The 19,633-nt window shown below is 48.8% G+C and overlaps 2 protein-coding genes across 2 annotated transcripts in view; one reads left to right on the top strand and one right to left on the bottom strand.

Annotated features, from left to right (window-relative positions):
- GTF3C3 (general transcription factor IIIC subunit 3) overlaps positions 1–2,630 on the top strand; it is a 37,519-nt gene extending 34,889 nt beyond the window's left edge. The window contains exons 18-19 of the mRNA XM_060257238.1: positions 350–502; positions 2,014–2,630. Coding sequence (XP_060113221.1) covers positions 350–502; positions 2,014–2,136 — 276 coding nt within the window. The 3' untranslated portion in view covers positions 2,137–2,630. The remainder of the gene's footprint in view (positions 1–349; positions 503–2,013) is intronic.
- A 4,960-nt stretch (positions 2,631–7,590) lies between these two features.
- Positions 7,591–19,633, bottom strand: part of CCDC150 (coiled-coil domain containing 150) — a 65,911-nt gene continuing 53,868 nt past the window's right edge. The window contains exons 21-27 of the mRNA XM_060257066.1: positions 17,513–17,639; positions 14,599–14,793; positions 13,144–13,212; positions 12,481–12,642; positions 11,166–11,252; positions 9,451–9,570; positions 7,591–7,683 (exon numbers count right to left, since the gene is read on the bottom strand). Of these exons, the coding sequence (XP_060113049.1) occupies positions 7,591–7,683; positions 9,451–9,570; positions 11,166–11,252; positions 12,481–12,642; positions 13,144–13,212; positions 14,599–14,793; positions 17,513–17,639 (853 nt within the window). The remainder of the gene's footprint in view (positions 7,684–9,450; positions 9,571–11,165; positions 11,253–12,480; positions 12,643–13,143; positions 13,213–14,598; positions 14,794–17,512; positions 17,640–19,633) is intronic.

Genomic DNA, 19,633 nt, shown 5'->3' with positions numbered 1-19,633 from the left:
AAAGGGCTCTTGTCATTCCGTTTTGACTCTGTGCCTCTTTTTCCCTCCAGTTTGCCAGCTTGGAGTAGCGGTGAAGTGCACAGACTGTTATCTGGGAGAACCGGGTTTGATTACCCACTCTTCCACTTGCACCTGCTGGAATGACCTTGGGTCAGCCATCGCTCTCGCAGAGCTGTCCTTGAAAGGGCAGCTTCTGTCAGAGCTCTCTCAGCCCCACCCACCTCACAGGGTGTCTGTTGTAGAGGAGGAAGGGAAAGGAGATTTCCCTTCCTCCTCAGCCACTCTGAGACTCTTCGGAGTAGAGGGCGGGATACAAATCCAATGTTGTCTTCTTCTTCTTCTTCTCCAGGGCTTCTCCTTCCTCCACCGCTACCTGCAGCTCCGTGGCTCCTGCCAAGAGTCTTTGTACAATTTAGGGCGTGGCCTCCACCAGCTGGGATTGGTCCATCTGGCCATTCCCTACTACAAGGCAGCCCTGGAGCTCCCCCCACTGGTCTTGGAGGTAACTGCGCATCAGTAGTCTGCAAACAAAAACAGGAGGGAAAAGACCCTAACCCAGGGGTGGCCAAATGGTGGCTCGGGAGCCACACTTGGCTCTTTCACAAATATCGTTAGGCTCTTGAAGCCCCCACTGCCCTGTTGGCCAGCTTGGAGAAGGCATCTCTCTCTTTAAATCACTTCTCCAAGTCAAGCCAGCTGGTGGCTTGTAGAATGCGTTTAAAATTGAAGTTGCTTTCTTTCCACCCCTCATTTATTTGCCTGCCTCCCTCCTTCCCTGTCTTGCAACTCTCAAACATCCGCCATTCATGCTTTGCAGCTCTCAGACATCTGACGTTTTATTCTGTGTGGCTCTTACATTAAGCAAGTTTGGCCACCCCTGCCCTAATCCAAAGAAACAATGAAATTGGGTCAAGCAAGAGAAAAGTATGAGAAATAATTTAAGCAAAATCTATATATTTATTCCAAAGCACACTAAAACTCTACTTAAAAACACAGGCACATTCTGCCTTTGAAGCAGTAAGTTATGTGGACTACAAAACCCAGAATCTACATGACATGATACAAGCGAGTAGGGGGGGGTTTTTGTAGCAGGAACTCCCCCTTACCAATGTTCCAAGTCAGGGGTGTCAAACATGTGGCCCAGGGGCAGAATCAGGGCCCAGATGGGTTCTATCAGGCCCGTGAGCAATGCATTGTCATCTGCTTCCTTCTCCAACTCTCTTGCTTCCTTCTGCATCACAGCTTGCTTTGCCAGGCTTTCTCAATCGCACAGAAGCTACAGAGCAAAGCTCCTGCCTTGGGGAGGAAGTGGGGGAAGGAGAGCTAGCTTCGCCAGGCTCTCTCAATCGCACAGCAGAGCTACTAAGGCAAGCCTCTCTTCCTTTTGGCTGAGGCTCAACAAGCCACTGAGGTGGATTAGGCTGAGTGTGTGCATCTTATAAAGTTTATATCTCCCCTACCTGGCATTACATTTGATTACATACATGGCCCAGCCCGACAAGGTGAAGATCTGGCCCTCATAACAAATGAGTTCGACACCCCTGCTCTAAGCTACAGAGTCTTGTGAGCAAAAATTCTGCTTTGTGAGCTGCTGGCATTAAAGTGGTGAGCTCCTGCGTCAATTAGTGTGCTCTGGGGTCTTCCTTCCTGAGCTAAGACAAAAAATGTGTAAGCTGGAGGCTAAAAATCTGTGAGCTAGCTCACACCAGCTCATCTTAGAGGGAACACTGCCTCTTACGATGTTCAGAGAGCCTGCAGCAGAACTGAACAGAATTGTTGCCACCGAGGCCTGTTGTGCAGACATCACTTCTGAAGTTAAGTTCTGGAGGGAAAACCAGCCCTTGAAACCTGTTGGAGAAAGTATAACGGCTGTGTCAGGCTTCAAGTATTGAAACAATCACTTTGGCTGTTCACGTGCGTTTGGTGTGTCTGGGGGTGCAAGAGAATTGCAGTCCCTCATTTGACTCGCTCAGAGGCTGACTGGCTTTTTTTCCTCCCCTCTCCGAAAATCAGGGCATAGAGGCTGACCAGACAGACTTGCGCAGAGATATCGCCTTCAACTTATCGCTCATCTATCAGAGCAGCGGGAATCTCAGAATGGCTCGGAAGCTGCTGTATACCCATGGGGCTGTGTGACGGAGCTGCGGGCATCGCAAAAGGAGGGGCAAGAGGCCACTGAACAACCGTGAGGGATGAGGCCCCGCCCTTTGAGGGGGGGCGGCACGCACATACACGAAATGTTGAGAAGAGTTCAGACCTGTAGAATTACAGCGTTCAATGTTGTGATATATACATTTGGGTTGTCAGTTCTGAGGTACTTTTCCTCAGCGGTTGAAGGGCAATTTCAGGCTGCCTGACTTTACCAAGGACGTTCCCCACCTAGAGAAGGGCAATATTTTCTGTCCTGGAAAAAATAGAGACCCAGTAAACAGCATTACGAGTCCTTCTTAAAAGGGAGTCAGACTTTTTCTTTCAGCCATTTTGTTCAGAAGTGTTGTTTGCGAGCTCCAGAGCGTAGAACAACGCCCTGTTTAGGGACTGCACCGGTTGAGAGGATCACATGTAAACTTAATGAACCATTTGGGCATACACGCGTCTTCTTGTTTCATAAACAAATGTCATTTTTCCGATGACTGGATTGAACGTGTGTGCATTGTTTTCATTTTTGCCTTTTACTGTAAAGGCTTGCCGGATTAAACATTTTCCTCTCTCTCTCTTTTGGGAGGGAAGTTTTAGATTCTCCAAAACATGTGAACAGAACTGTCATCCAAGTAATACATGGATGGCTGGTATTTTTGTTTTCATGTACACAGAAAGGACACTGGCCACCAGGGTTCCCTCTAAGCTGAGTTAGCGTGAGCTAGCTCACAGATTTTTAGCCTCCAGCTCACACATCTTTGTCTTAGCTCAGCAAGGTTGACCCCAGAGCACAAGAATTTGTGCAGTACCTCACAACTTTAATGCCAGTAGTGCACAAAGTAGAATTGTTGCTCACAAAACTCTGCAGCTTAGAGGGAACATTGCTGAATGCTGTTCCTGTGTGCACCCACTGGAGAGGAGGCGGCTGAGAGGTGATGGGATCACCATCTTTAAGGACTTGAAGAACTGTCATCTGGATGGTGGGGAATTGTTTTCTGTGGCCCCAGAAGGCAGGACCAGAGCCAGTGGGTTGAAATTAAATTAAAAGAGTTTCTGGCTCAACATTAGGAAGAACTTCCTGACCGTTAGAGCGGTTCCTCAGTGGCACAGGCTTCCTCGGGAGGTGGTGGGCTCTCCTTCCTTGGAGGTTTTTAAACAGGCTAGATGGCTATCTGACAGTAATGAAGATTTGTGAATTTAGGGGGAGGGGTTTGTGAGTTTCCTGCATTGTGCAGGGGGTTGGACTAGATGACCCTGGACGTCCCTTCCAACTCTATGATTCTTTGGATGCTTGGAACAACCCTGGAAAACATGAACACACACTGTTGTAAAGAAAATCTTTTAATTCTTCATAAATTACAAAATTAATAAAATACACATCTGTTACAGCCCAAGATGGATGGCCATGTGGCTGTAGCAGCAGCACCTTAAAGACTTAACAAGATTTGTGGTAGCATAGGAGCTTCCGTGAGTCACTGCTAAACTCAGTAACAAGAAAAATTGACACTTTTTCAGAAACAACGGCAACATGTTCTCCAGCTTCAGTTAACTGAGCGTGACTGGGAAGAAATATGGTGTAAACCTAGCTTACAATCAAAAAATTATATTTTAAGGATACAATCACTAAAACGTCTCTGGCGGTGGTATCTTTCGCCACTTACAATGCATTACGTAGACCCCCATATCGTCACAACAGTGATATAAAAAATTGCAGTCAAATTGCTAACTTTCTGCATAGCTGGTGGCACTGTCCTTTTAGTCAACCTTTTCGGGCACAAGACATATGACATATGAAGCTGCCTTATACTGAATCAGACCCTCAGTCCATCAAAGTCAGTATTGTCTACTCAGACTGGCAGCGGCTCTCCAGGGTCTCAAGCTAAGGTTTTTCACACCTACTTGCCTGGACCCTTTTTAATTGGAGATGCCGGGGATTGAACCTGGGACCATCTGCTTACCAAGCAGATGCTCTGCCACTGAGCCACCATCCCTCCCCAACATATGAACATATGAAGCTGCCTTATACTGAATCAGACCTCCTTGGGTCCATCAAAGTCAGTATTGTCTACTCAGACTGGTAGCGGCTCTCCAGGGTCTTGAGCTGAGGTTTTTCACGCCTATTTGCCTGGACCCTTTTTAGTTGGAGATGCCAGGGATTGAACCTGGGACCTTCTGCTTACCGAGCAGATGCTCTACCACTGAGCCACCATCCCTTCTCCAAAGTCAATCTTGTCTGCTCAGACTGGCAGTGGCTCTCCAGGGTCTCGAGCTGAGGTTTTTCACGCCTATTTGCCTGGACCCTTTTTAGTTGGAGATGCCAGGGATTGAACCTGGGACCTTCTGTTTACCAAGCAGAAGCTCTACCACTGAGCCACCATCCCGACCCCGCAAATATTGAAGACGATTAGTGAGATACTACCTTTACAGTGGAAGTGGCGTTACTTGATTTTTTTTTTGACTGCACAACCTATGGGCAATTCTAAGAAAGATCACACTGTCTCTGTTATTGATAGCGAAAACATAAATCGCAACAAAATGGAAATCTAGATGCATACCATCGATTCAAACCTGGCGCTTTAAAATTTGGGACTATTTCCTCCAAAGCAAATTAGCTTTTTTCTCTAGTTTATTCTTCCCCTTATCGGTATGAAAAGAAAATTGCTCAGCCTTGGTTTCTAGTCATTTCCTATTTGATGGACGTTTTGATGAAGATTTTGCCGTCTAATCGTGTATATCGCTCTATGATTTACATTTGATTGCACACGCAGTGTAATTTCATTTATTTAAATTCTATTCCATATATCCCCCCTTGTACTGGTTTGTCTAAGAAATGTAACTGAATTATCAGTTAGTTTTGTATTATTTCAGTTTTGCACTCTAATGCTTAAAGCAAGTTGTCTTGTATTATGTTAAATTTTTTATGGTCCATCAGTGGCTATTAGCCACAGTATGTGTGTGTGTGTGTGTGTGTGTGTATATATGCCCCTGTATAAATCTATGGTGTGGTCTCATTTGGAATACTGTGTACAATTCTGGTCACCGCATCTCAAAAAGGATATTATAGCATTGGAAAAAGTGCAGAAAAGAGCAACTAGAATGATTAAAGGTTTGGAACACTTTCCCTATGAAGAAAGGTTAAAATGCTTGGGGCTCTTTAGCTTGCAGAAACGTTGACTGTGGGGTGACACGATAGAGGTTTACAAGATGATGCATGGGATGGAGAAAGTAGAGAAAGAAGTCCTTTTCTCCCTTTCTCACAATACAAGAACTCGTGGGCATTTGATCAAATTGCTGAGCAGTCATGTTAAAACGGATAACCAGCATAGCCAGCTTTAAGAGGGGATTGGATAAAAATATGGAGCAGAGGTCCATCAGTGGCTATTAGCCGCAGTGTATATATGTATATGTGTGTGTGTACACACACACATATATATTGGCCACTGTGTGACACAGAGTGTTGGACTGGATGGGCCATTGGCCTGATCCAACATGGCTTCTCTTATGTTCTTATTGAAAGCATCAATATAATTTAAGTGTGGAAAAAACGAGTCACTGCTCACGCCTTCACTAGTTACAGGCACACAGATATGTCAGCTGCACGCGCATGTACTGTAGTGGTGTGGAAGGAGGGGTTTTAAAGACAAAATCCATTCTTGTCTGTGATTTGTGCTCAAGGCCAGCTGGCCAGCCTGTTAAATGGCATCAGAAACATGGCCGAACAGAGTATGCCATCAGCATGTTCGTGCTGCAGGGGCTAGTCCCACGCTTCAAACCATTCTAAACATGGAGCAGTCCAGCGAAAGGAGGACAGAAATACTCCTTAGAAGCCAAAGGGTCCTTGAAGCAAATTCAAGATTGATACTAGAACAATTAGAAGAAGTGAACCAGAGGCTCAACCAAAATGGCTTCTGATGGCTGCCGAAGAGCTGTTTCAATCCAACTGCACAGCTCAAGGACTCCTGCCCCTGCCATCTGACTCCTTGTCGCAATCTCCTGAATGTGGCCCTTCAAAGAAGGGTCCAACATTTAAAAGACGCTCCTAAAAACATCTATTGGAAATGGACTGCAGCGACGGAGAAGGGGCAGCCCCCCCCCCAGTGGTCTTTTGGCTCTCTAGGGTGTCGTGTGCCCTTCATTAACAGAGGCAGAAGCCCATACTTTGTGGCTGCGTGACCCTGGCAAACGCCTACCAATCTAATTTAAAGAGAGAACGAATGATGATGAAATCAAGTATTTGTGTAAACACTTAAATGTAATACCATTAAAAGCATGGCTGATCAGAGCCCTCCGTTTGCGCTGTGGGCTAGTCCCCATGATCGGAACCCTTCTAAATGTGGAGCTGTCCAACGAAAGGAGGGCAAAGATACTCCTAAGGGGCCGAAGGATCCTAGCAGCAAATTCAAGGTTGGTGCTTGAACAGTTACAAGAAGTTGGTTTCCTGCTGCGATTCGTGTCCCCTACCCTCGGTCAATGTCTTGCCCCGCTTGCTAACGAAGAGTTGCGCTAAAGTGCAGCTATACGGATAAGCTCTGGAAATGGTTGCAGCACGATCTAAGGCCAGCTGGTGCAGTAGAGGACCTAACTTTTGCATTTATGACACTGCTTACGATTACTACTTAATTTGACTTGGTTCGTTTTGATGTCGTAAGCCGCCCTGAGCTCGCTTGCGGGATAGGGCGGGCTGTAAATGGAAAAATTAAATTAAACTTCTCAGCTTGCCTACAGTACTCCCGCGCTCCGCAATAAGACGGCAGGATGCGGCCTGCTGTCTCACAATCCTTCCAGAGCAGCCTCGGTCCCAATGCCCAGATCTGAGAACCTGACGTGCAAAATAGCTAGCTTAGAAAAAGGACATTTGAGAAACCGCCCTTGGGACTTCGTGTTCCCTGGATTAACTCCCTCGTGGTCCTGTTTTAGGCTTTAACGCAAGGCCCCCCCGAGGCTTTCGCCCACTCTGTTTGATCAAGAAAGCCCTTCAGAGTCTGTTCCGTTTAAATCCAGGATGGTGAAAGATGGGGCCATGGAGACGGACGGGCAGAATCCCCACGCAGACACTTGATCCTCTTTGGAGGCCTACAGACGCCCAAGCGGAGGAAGAAGTCTTTCACCTGGGAGCAAATCCCAAAGTCCGCCCCCCCCACACAACCAGAGTACCTGAGAAGTGTTCTGAGGCTGAACCTGATTTTAATAGACACCATCTGAAGGCCCAAGACTCAGAGGTTTTCCGAGCTGCCGAGTTGGCTCTTTTTCAAAAAGGACTTTCCCATTAATATAGAGCAAGCCAAGCTCAATGCGGGACCGTCTCTGCTGAAGCCAGCAAGCCTGCGGACGTTCATGGGGTTGGACCGAAATACCCCCGCAGCTGCCTTGGCCCGAGAAGTCGTGTTCGCAAGCAGAGTGTCGTCACCTCCTGCTACCCGGAACCTCTCCCCTACGACGTCCACTGCTGATTCAGCCGAGATACTTTCTCGCAAGGAACTTCAGGTGCTGTTTGGTCTCCCAGCGCTTCAGACATGCCTGGCTGGGGAGTTTCTCTGGTCTTTCCTGTTGAGAGAGGACGTATCGTCAGTAGCAATGCCCTCCCGAGAAGAGGCGTCGCAAAATAAACGCATACAAAACTGCCCACGCTTTCATTTCTGTCCACTTGATGGTCTAGCACAGGGGTGGCTGAAATGTGGCTCTTTCACACATATTATGTGGAGAGCCAGTTTGGTGTAGTAGTTAAGTGTGCGGACTCTTATCTGGGAGAACCAGGTTTGATTCCCCACTCCTCCACTTGCACCTGCTAGCATGGCCTTGGGTCAGCCGTAGCTCTGGCAGAGGTTGTCCTTGAAAGGGCAGCTGCTGTGAGAGCCCTCTCCAGCCCCACCCACCTCACAGGGTGTTTGTTGTGGGGGAGGAAGGTAAAGGAGATCGTGAGCCGCTCTGAGACTCTTCGGAGTGGAGGGCGGGATATAAATCCAATATCTTCATCTACCTCACAGGGTGTCTGTTGTGGGGGGGGGGATGAAGGTAAAGGAGATTGTGAGCCGCTCTGAGACTCTTTGGAGTGGAGGGCAGGATATAAATCCAATATCTTCATCTACCTCACAGGGTGTCTGTTGTGGGGGGGGGGGGGGGGGAAGGAGATTGTGAGCCGCTCTGAGACTCTTCGGAGTGGAGGGCGGGATATAAATCCAATATCTTCATCTACCTCACAGGGTGTCTGTTGTGGGGGGGGGGGGATGAAGGTAAAGGAGATTGTGAGCTGCTCTGAGACTCTTCGGAGTGGAGGGCGGGATAGAAATCCAATATCTTCATCTACCTCACAGGGTGTCTGTTGTGGGGGAGGAAGGGAAAGGAGATTGTGAGCTGCTCTGAGACTCTTCGGAGTGGAGGGCGGGATATAAATCCAATATCTTCATCTACCTCACAGGGTGTCTGTTGTGGGGGGGGAGGGAAAGGAGATTGTGAGCTGCTCTGAGACTCTTCGGAGTGGAGGGCGGGATAGAAATCCAATATCTTCATCTACCTCACAGGGTGTCTGTTGTGGGGGAGGAAGGGAAAGGAGATTGTGAGCCGCTCTGAGACTCTTCGGAGTGGAGGGCGGGATAGAAATCCAATATCTTCATCTACCTCACAGGGTGTCTGTTGTGGGGGAGGAAGGGAAAGGAGATTGTGAGCTGCTCTGAGACTCTTCAGAGTGGAGGGCGGGATATAAATCCAATATCTTCATCTACCTCACAGGGTGTCTGTTGTGGGGGAGGAAGGGAAAGGAGATTGTGAGCCGCTCTGAGACTCTTCGGAGTGGAGGGCGGGATAGAAATCCAATATCTTCATCTACCTCACAGAGTGTCTGTTGTGGGGGGGGGGGGGGGATGAAGGTAAAGGAGATTGTGAGCCACTCTGAGACTCTGGAGTGGAGGGCGGGATATAAATCCAATATCTTCATCTACCTCACAGGGTGTCTGTTGTGGGGGGGGGGGGGAGGGAAAGGAGATTGTGAGCCGCTCTGAGACTCTTCGGAGTGGAGGGCGGGATATAAATCCAATATCATCATCTTCTTCAAAGCCCCCACTGCTCTGTTGGCCGGCTTGGAGAAGAAGGCATTTGTCTCTTTCAATCACTTATCCAACCCAAGCCATCCAATGGCTTGGAGAATGCATTTAAAGTTAAAGTTACTTTCTTTCCACCTTTCCCTCCTCCATTTGCTTTCTTCTCACCCTTCCCGTCTTGTGCTCATGGCACCCACACGGGGTGAGGGGCAGGTCGGCCAGTGGTTCTATCCCACGGCAATTATGCTGCTGCTGGCCAAAGGTGCCCCACACTGACCTCTTCTTTGTAACCTTGGTCTTCCGATACCCTCTGCTGCCGGTGTTTGGCGAGCTCTCGCTGCAGGCTGTCAAACTTGGACTTGAACCAGTGATGCGCTTCCTCCAAATTAGCCGTTATCTGCAGGGGGGGAGGGGGGGGGTGGAAGACAGAAAGTCGAGAGAGAAGAGAGGGCACTTAAGAACTGGCAGGGTGTGGCCTAATATGCAGATGAGTTCCTGCTGGGCTTTCTCTACAAAAGTCCTGTGTGAAACAATAGTGATGTCAGGAACAAAAAGGAAAGGAAAGGTCCCCTGTGCAAGCACCAGTCGTTTCCGACTCTGGGGTGACGTCGCATCACAACGTTTTCACGGGAGACTTTTTACGGGGTGGTTTGCCATTGCCTTCCCCAGTCATCTACGCTTCCCCCCCAGCAAGCTGGGTCCTCATTTTACCGACCTCAGAAGGATGGAAGGCTGAGTCAACCTCGAGCCAGCTACCTGAACCAGCTGCCGCTGGAATCAAACTCAGGTCGTGAGCAGAGGGCTCCAACTGCAGTACTGCAGCTTTACCACTCTGCGCCACAGGACTCCTGTGATGTCAGGCGGGTGTGGCCTAATATGCAGATGAGTTTCTGCTGGGCTTTTTCTACAACAAAACCCCTGCGTGAAACAATAGTGACATCAGGGGGTGTGGTCTAATATGCAGACGAGTTCCTTCTAGGCTTTTTCTTAAAAAAAAAACCCAGTGTGAAACATTAGTAATATTAGGGGGTGTGGCCTAATATGCAAACAATTTCCTGCTGGGCTTTTACTACAAAAACAGCCAGTCAGAAGCCTTGCTGGGCAAATGCCTTACCTGGCCCTGCCCACTTCCTAAAAACTCTTGGCAGGCACTAGAAAAGGTGCTGGCGGACACCATGATGCCCACGGGCAACATGCTGGAGACCCCGATACATGCTGTTATTCAGCAACAGACCAAATTTCATAGTCACAGTATATATATATATATATATATATATATATATATATATATATAAAATGTGTGTGTTTATACACACACGCACACATATATTGGCCACTGTGTGACTCAGAGTGTTGGACTGGATGGGTCATTGACGTGATCCAACATGGCTTCTCTTATGTTCTTATGTCTGGGGCAGTGATGCTCTGTATTCTTGGTGCTTGGAGGGGGGCACAGTTGGAGGGCTTCTAGTGTCCTGGCCCCACTAGTGCACCTCCTGATGGCACTGGGTTTTTTGGCCCCTGTGTGACACAGAGTGTTGGGCTGGATGGACCACTGGCCTGATCCAACATGGCTTCTCTTATGTTCTTATGTCTGGGGCCATGATGCTTTGTCTTCTTGGTGCTTGGGGGGCATCACAGTGGGAGGACTTCTGGAGTTCTGGCCCCACTGGTGGACCTCCTGATGGCCCCTGGGTTTTGGCCACTGTGACGCAGGGTGTTGGACTGGATGGGCCATTGGCCTGATCCAACTTGGCTTCTCTTATGTTCTTATGTGACACAGAGTGTTGGACTGGAGGGGCCACTGGCCTGATCCAACAGGGCTTCTCTTATGTTCTTATGTGACACAGAGTGTTGGACAGGATGGGCCACTGGCCTGATCCAACATGGCTTCTCTTATGTGACGCAGGGTGTTGGACTGGATGGGCCATTGGCCTGATCCAACTTGGCTTCTCGGGCCCTGTGCTGTTTCCCCTTCACCTCTGCACTGACCTGTTCCGACTCTATACTGGCTTCTTTCAACTTCTTTTCTGTATCCTCCTTGCATTTCTTCAAGCATCTGACTGTCTCTTCCAGAGCCTTAAGAATATAGAGAAGTATAAATCGGGAAATGAAATTACTTTTTATTCTTCTGCAAGCTGTTTCTAGATTAACCAAGAAAGTAGTGTCAACGGAATAGACAGTGTCTTGCATATATAGGCTGGCGGCACTCGCCCAGAGGCCTTTAGTGATACCTTTCCAGGTTGGTCGGAAATTCCTAAGGTATCACTACAGGCTTCGGAGGGAGAGGCCTTTCCTCCTGGAGAACCACCATTGCCAATCTCTAGGTAAGGGCTGTAGAAGCTGGCTGTGATTTCAGACCAGTCACAGACTCAGCCTAACCTGCCTCACAGTGTTGTTCTTCAGATCACACTGGGGGGTGGAGGAGAATGATGTAAGGTGCTTTGCCCCCCCACACACATACACTGTGAAGAAAGACTATCTTTTCCTATGTAGAGGCTGCAGGGAGGAGGAAGGCAATGGAAACCTGAAGTCAGAGGGGCAGATAAACTGAAGGAGATAGGGTTGCCAACTTCAGGTTAGAAAATTCCTGGAGATTTAAGTGGTGGCACCTGGAGAGGGTGGGGTTTGAGGAGGGATAGGACCTCAGACAGGTACAATGACATTTCCTCCTGGGGAACCACTGGAGATCACTCAGATTTACAACTGCTCTCTAGATGGCAGAGATCAGCTCCCCTTGAGGTGGGTACTTGCCCAGGCCTCCTTCTAGAGGCCACTGTATTTTACTTCACAATGAGCCTTACTCCTAGTAACAATAATAAGCTAGTGTGTGTAGTATAACCAGGAGATCCTAAGTCCATTTGGCAGCCAGAAGTTCTAGCTCTTTTAGTGTTATGCACCAACCACTAGGTGGTGAGCCAGACTTGTTTTTAAGGCAAGAGATGTTTCAGAGGTGGTCTGCCATCACTTGCCTCTGGGTCACACCCCTGGTATTCCTTGGAGGTCTCCCATCCAAATACTAGTCAGGGCCGACCCTGCTTAGCTGCAGAGATCGGGCTACGCCTGGCTTGTTCAGGTCAGGGCTTTTGTTCAGCCCCCAGGACAAGTTCCTATGACTATGGGATCCAACCCAATCCATTGCCATGGGTCTTCTTGTTAGGACACCTTGAAAGAGACCAGGAAGGAGTGCCAGGGAAGGAGGAGGATTGCCCAGGGCCAGCTCTCCACTCCCCGACCTCCCCAGCTGATGGGATGTCCAGAGGACCAGCAGCTGCAAGACTTCCAGCTCAAGAGACTCCTCCGTTACCTTGCACTGCTCCTCCAGCTGCTGCCTTTCCTGCTGCTCGACTTCCAGCCGGCTTTCCAGGTGTCTGTTCTGCATAGCCACCTCTTCTTGATTCCGGGCCAGTTGCTGCATCTCGCTTTGCAGCTTTGCCAACTCGGTGATAAATTCCTTGATGCTGACAGACTAGATGGGAAAGGGGGGGTGGGGTGGGGAACCTGATGTCTTATTAGGTCACAAAAGTTGTAAGTAACATAGACTTCCTCTGCTGGTTTTCATTTGGATTATCCTTTGCTGAGCAGCAACAAGCAGAGGTGCTGTGCCGTCGCCTGTCTCTGCAGAGCAGCCCCCGTCTACCTTGGTGGTCTCCCATCCAAGAATGGGTCACAATCAATACTGCTTCGCCTCCAAACTTTGACGAAAGCGGGCTAGCCTGGGCTATTAGAGCTGCTACAATGACCAAGCAGAGGTGCTTGGCTGTTGCCTGCCTCTCCATAGCAACCGTGGACTTCCTTGGTTGTCTCCCATCCAAGTACTAACCAGGGCCAGCCCTCCTTAGCTTTCAACCCCGCTGGGCTGCTATATTTGGTAATCCAATTACAATTCGAGAGGGGTAAAGTGACCCACCGCTTAGATGTCTTGTGACCACACTTAATAAGGACGTTTTCAACACTCCGAGTACGTTACCTGCTCTTGGTTTTTCTTCTGGTATTGCTCCTTCATCTCTTCCATTTGCCTCAACTCCTGTTCGATTTCCTGAAAACCATTCACAGAAATCACTTGGACAAGAGCCGATAGCAGAGATTGAGAGCCTGCGTTGATCCGTGACATAGAAACAAAGAACTGTGGCTCCGTGAAACGTCGGGAGAAAAGGCTGAAGAAGAACTTGACAAGCGAAACCGTGAGGTCCCTTATTCTCTCCATACAAACCACGAGCGGAACACTGAAAGACGCTACCCACATCAGTTCGTTTGGAAGAGGCATTTGCCCTTAAGAGACTGAAGTAGTGACTTTGGGTTTTTTTTCCTTTGCCTTATTTTGTTTTACACTAAATAAGAATGCATTTACACATTTATAGTGTGATAGTATTATTGTTTCTGGTGGTCCTTTGCAGATTTTTCCCCCTGGAGAAAATGGTTGCTTGGAAGGGTAGACTCCAGGGCAATGTAGCCTGCTGAGTCCTGACCCCTCTCCAAACCCCACCCTCTTCCAGATCCACCCCCAAAGTCGCCAGGTAGGGTTGCTAGCCTCCAGGTGGGGCCTGGAGATGTCCCACCTTTACCACTAGTCTCCAGTTGGCAGAGATCAGCTCCCCTGGAGAAAATGGCTGCTTTGGAGGGTGGACTCTAGGGCATGGGACCATGCTGAGGCCCCTCCCCTCCCCAAACCATGCCCTCTTCTGGCTCCACCCCCAAAGTCTCCAGGTACTTTCCAACACAGACCTGGCAACCCTACTTCAATTATATCCAGTGGCTAATTTAATATTACATCACTTTCTGTCTGGCATAAAAACCTCCAGTTTAGATCTGTAGGAAGATATGCTGGAAATAAAGTGCTGTAATATTGAATACACCACTAGAGGGAGCTAAACACATGAGAACAGCCTCCACGCCTGAAGCAACCGGAACGCACTGGTGAGAAAAATAAAACTGCAGGAAAAAACCTCCCTCCCTACTCACCCGTGTTACTACATATTGGTCCCGTAACCCAACAAACTTTTCTCAGGTCAGAAAGAAATGGGAAAGATCCGCAACCATCAGTACTTTCTGCTCATGGATTGTGGGATCCAACCCTCACATAACTAAGAACTGCAGGACAGAAATTCATTTTAACCAGGGCTTTTATGGTGGAAAAAGCCCAGCAAGAACTACTTTGCATATTAGGCCACACCCCCTGCCACCAAGCCAGCCGGGACTGAGTTCCTGTGCGTTCCTGCTCAAAAAAAAAAAAGCCCCGATGTTAACAAAAATGAGTGGAAAGGCGGCTAGCCGTGTTCTGCCCCGAACGGACCCAAATAAATAAATACCCTTAAAGCTTCCATTCTGGTAAGTGGCACCGATCCGGGGAGATCTCTGTCTAGTGTGTAGAGATCCAGATCACACAGAAGTCCCTGGCAACAACAACAAACATCACACTACCCACCTTTATCCTCTCTGCGTTCCGGGTGTTATTTGCCTTGGAGCTGAAGTACTGGGTGATCAGCACTTTCTGCCTCTTCACTCTCTCCTTGTGACTGACCAGCGCCTCCTCCAGCTCCATCACTTTGACCCGCAACTCCCTGTTGCAGCGGGACACGTCCGTGGACTTAGAGCGGGCCTCCTCCAGGGCCGCCTTCATCTAGAGGGGACCAAGAAAACGGGTTCGCTCTGGCTCGTCTCAGCGGGGAGGAGAAGGCTGCAGGTCTCCAGGCAGAATGCCCTTTCCGCCTCAGTCCCCCAACACGCCTCCTCGTTTTCGTTCCGGGTTTCTCGTTCTGAAGGCCGTTCACGCTAAACAAAACGGGACCGGCTGCGGAGTAGACCTGCTTAGGATTTGCCTCTTTCAGCTACTTAATAGTTTTGTGGGCTACTCCACAGGGATCAGTACATCTTGCGAAAAATTCACAAAGCTATTAAGTAGAAAAAGACAGATCCCAGTGGGCAGCCGTGTTGGTCTGAAGGAATAGAACAAAGCAGTAGACAAGTGGCACCTTTAAGACCAACTAAGTTTTATTCAGAACGGAAGCTTTCGAATGCTCTAAGCAGACTTCATCAGCCATTCCGATTTTGTCTGATGAAGTCTGCTTAGAGCGTACGAAAGCTTACATTCTGAATAAAACTTAGTTGGTCTTTGTCTACTGCTTTGTAGAAAAAGATAGATATTGAATTTATACTCCGCCCCTCATTCTGAATCTCAGAGCAGCTTACAATCTCCTTCACCTTCCTCACCCACAACAGACACCCTGTGAGGTAGGTGGGGCTGAGAGAGCTCTCCCAGAAGCTGCCTTTTTATGGACAGCTCTGCGAGAGCTACGGCTGACCCAAGGCCATTCCAGCAGCTGCAAGTGAAGGAGTGGGGAATCAAACCCAGTTCTCCCAGATAAGAGTCCGTGCACTTTACCACTACACAAAACTAGTAGCTGAAGGGGGCAATCTTACGCATGTCTCCATATACGTGCACCCATGGCCTAGGCTAGCCCAATGTCGTCAGATCTTAGACGCTCCACAGGGTCAGCCCTGGTTATTACTTGGATGGGAGACCACCAAGAGAGTCCAGGGTTGCTACACAAAGGTGGGCAAAAGAACATAAGAGAAGCCCTGTTGGATCAGGCCAGTGGTCCATCCAGTCCAACACTGTGTCACACAGTGGCCAAAAAACCCCAGGGGCCATCAGGATTATAAGCATATGGAGCAGAGGTCCATCAGTGGGGCCAGGACACCATCAGTGGGGCCAGGACACCATCAGTGGGGCCAGGAAACCAGAAGTCCTCACACTGTTGCCCCCCCCAAGCACCAAGAATACAGAGCATCACTGCCCCAGATAGAGAGTTCCATCAATAATACCCTGTAGCTAATAGCCACTGATGGACCTCTGCTCCAGATACTTATCCATTCCCCTCTTGAAGCTGGCTATGCTTGTAGCCGCCACTTCCTGTGGCAGTGAATTCCACATGTTAATCACCCTTTGGGTGAAGAAGGATTTCCTTTTATCCATTCTAACCCGACTGCTCAGCAATTTCGTTGAGCGTATTGTGAGAAAGGGAGAAAAGTGCTTTTCTCCCTCTCAGAGGTGCAGTGGAAAAGCACCTCTGAACATTTCTTGCCCGAACCTGGATGTTCCAGGCCAGCCCAATCTTGTCAGATCTCAGAAGCTAAACAAGGTGAGCTGCGATTAGTATTTGAATAAGAGACTTTGGATCCAGCTCCTACCCGCCTGTTTGGAGTACAGCAGAAAAACAGTACAAAATGCATACAGTAAAAAGTGGCACACAAATGGTGTTCACACCAAAGCCCACTCGCATTTTCAAAATTACAGATCCTGTACTGATCCTGGAGTTGCAGCAAACGAGGCTTGATGAAGGAGGAGGAGGAAGAGGAGGAGGTTGGATATATACCCCAACCTTCACTACCCGAAGGATCATAGAATCATAGAGTTGAAAGGGACCTCTAGGGTCATGTAGTCCAACCCCCTGCACAATGCAGGAAACTCACAAACACCTCCCCCTAAATTCACAAGATCTTCATTGCTGTCAGGTGGCCATCTAGCCTCTGTTTCAAAACCTCCAAGGAAGGAGAGCCCACCACCTCCCAAGGAGGAAGCCTCTTCCACTGAGGAACCGCTCCAGCGGTCAGGAAGTTCTTCCTAATGTTGGGACGGAAATTCTTTTGATTTAATTTCAACCCACTGGTTCTGGTCCTACCCTCCGGGGCCACAAAAAACAACTCCACACCATCCTCTATAGGACAGCCCTTCAAGGACTTGAAGATGGTGATCCTATCACCTCTCAGCCGCCTCCTCTCCAGGCTAAACATGCCCAGCTCCTTCAATCTTTCCTCATAGGACTTGGTCTCCAGACCCCTCACCATCTTTGTCGCCCTCCTCTGGACCCGTTCCAGCTTGTCTATATCCCTCTTAAAAAGTGGTGCCCAAAAGAACACGATACTCCAGGTGAGGTCTTACCAGAGCAGAGTAAAGCGATACCATTGCATCACGTGATCTGGACACTAGACTTCAGCTTCCAATCTTCATACCTTCCCCTCCCACCAATAGGCACCCTGTGAGGTAGGTGGGGCTGAGGGAACTGTGACTGACCCAAGGTCACGCCAGCGGCTGCACGTGGAGGAGGGGGGAATCGAACCTGGTTCTCCCAGATAAGAGTCCCCGCACTTAACCACTGCACCAAACTGCCTCTCTTTGACATTCACTTACCACCCCACAGGCCCTGCCCTCCAAAGTGGGCATCTGGCTGCTGGTCGAGATGGAAAAGGCTCCAAGTGGTGGGATTTTATTGAGTGCCGTGAGCCGGGCCTCCCTACACTGGGAAAGAGGCCCAGAAGAGCCCCCGGGAGCCTCTCACCTCTGCCAGTTCCTTCTGGGCCACTTTCTTGACGGCTTCTCGCTCCACCTGGAACTGTTTCTTGAGCGTCTCCAGGCGTTCGGCGCACAGCTGAGCCTCCATCTTGGCGTCCTCGATCAGCTGGTCCCTTGAGGAATGGAATGCAAAAACAACCGCGCAAATTCCAAATAAAACTTCAGTTACAAATGATCAGTCCTTTTCACTCATGTACGACCAACAACTACAGAATACGGAATGCTCCAAAATATACAATATTTGCAAAAACGAACAGGTTCGAGGAAAATGGCAGAGCCCAGAGTCCACAGAAGCTAAAATCCAGATTCTAATCATGGATGGAAGTTCAAAGTCCAAATTCCCTGTCAAATATCCAGTGATGAGATATATGAGAACCTCGTTCTCATCCAAAAAGGTCGGTTCAGAGACGGAGATGTTCTCTCAACGTGTTGCTAGCTAATGTTGGCCGTGTTTCACAATAAATTGCTGTTTTATGAACCGAGAATTCAAAGGCTTGCTGTGGTGTCCAAAGACCTCCACAAAATCCTTTTGTGTCTTTCCCGGTAACTGGAAGGTGGTAGTAAGGGGAATTCTTAAAGTTTATATTCAATGATGATGATGATATTGGATATTGAAGCAGCTCACAATCTCCTTTATCTTCTTCCCCCACAGCAGACACCCTGTGAGGTGGGTGGAGCTGAGAGAGCTCTCACAGAAGCTGCCCTTTCAAGGACAGAGTCTCAGAGCAGCTCACAATCTCCTTTATCTTCCTCCTCCACAACAGACACCCTGTGAGGTGGGTGGGGCTGAGAGAGCTCTGACAAAAGCTGCCCTTTCAAGGACAACTCCTGCGAGAGCTCTGGCTGACCCAAGGCCATTCCAGCAGGTGCAAGTGGAGGAGTGGGGAATCAAACCCGGTTCTTCCAGATAAGAGCCTGCGCACTTAACCACTACACCAAACTGGCCCTTGGGTCAGACACAGCTCTTTCAGAGCTCTCTCAGCCCCCAAAATAAGCCTAGCTCGCCACAGAAGACCTAGAACGTAAGTCTGTCGGACAGTCTTCAGAGCTCCTGGGTATGTCACAAATGATGCCATACACTAATTAATGATTAAGGAAGAAAAGTTCTAAATATGGGGAAAAGAGAACAGAAACAGAACAATGCAAATATTTCTACAGATGGCAAATATTTCTGCCAGATGTTCACACAAGCGAGCTTTCCTCTGTCTTTAGGAGGCAGCTGAAGACAATTTTATTCATGACCAGCGTTCCCTCTAAGCTGAGTTAGCGTGAGCTAGCTCACAGATCTTTAGCCTCCAGCTCACACATTTTTGTCTTAGCTCAGGAAGGATGACCCCAGAGCACAATAATTTCTGCAGCAGCTCACAACTTTATTGCCAGCAGCTCACAAAGTAGAACGACCCTTGGCACTTACCGTGAGGGGTCCTTCTCCTAAGAGGACAGGAGGACATCTTGGGTGTTTCCCACCGTCCAATCAGGGAGGCAGGAATCTTAAAAAACTTCCCCTTCCTGTGGATGTGGGAACCACCCTCCTTCCAGTTCGGGTGACTCCGAGAAGCAGTAAAGAACTCTTGCAACCATCGCTGCTATGAAAAAAGGTGAGCTAACTGGTGGTCGGTACAAAAACTTGGCATGAGCCTCCCAAACCGACTGAAATAAACTCGTATAGAAACTGAGAAAAAACATGTAAACTACAGGTAGCCTGTGTTAAAGAGTAATCAACAGCTGTAGGTGAGACTACAGGAGAAGAAGTTAGATCCAGATACATAGATGCTGCCCAGGGTAGGACGATAGAAGAAGGGGAGGGCAAGATGTCCTCCTGTCCTCTTAGGAGAAGGACCCCTCACGGTAAGTGCCAAGGGTCGTTCTCCCTAAGAGGCGGAGGACATCTTGGGTGCTCCCATAGCAGTATGTCATACAGGGTGGGATCGTCCTACTCAGGCAGCACGTGTTGCAGGATTCGTCTGCCAAAGTTGCGTCCGCCGACACATATGCGTTCAACTTATAGTGTCGGATGAAAGTGGAGATAGATGCCCACGTAGCTGCCTTGCACACCTCCTCTATGGAGGCATTCCTGTTGAAGGCAGCATTGGTGGCCGCACTCCTG

The sequence above is a fragment of the Heteronotia binoei genome, chromosome 16, assembly GCF_032191835.1.
Source record: "Heteronotia binoei isolate CCM8104 ecotype False Entrance Well chromosome 16, APGP_CSIRO_Hbin_v1, whole genome shotgun sequence".
In the NCBI taxonomy this organism is placed as follows: Eukaryota; Metazoa; Chordata; class Lepidosauria; order Squamata; family Gekkonidae; genus Heteronotia; species Heteronotia binoei.
The sequence above is the reverse complement of the archived record's forward strand: the minus strand, read 5'-3'. Positions and strand labels throughout refer to the sequence as shown.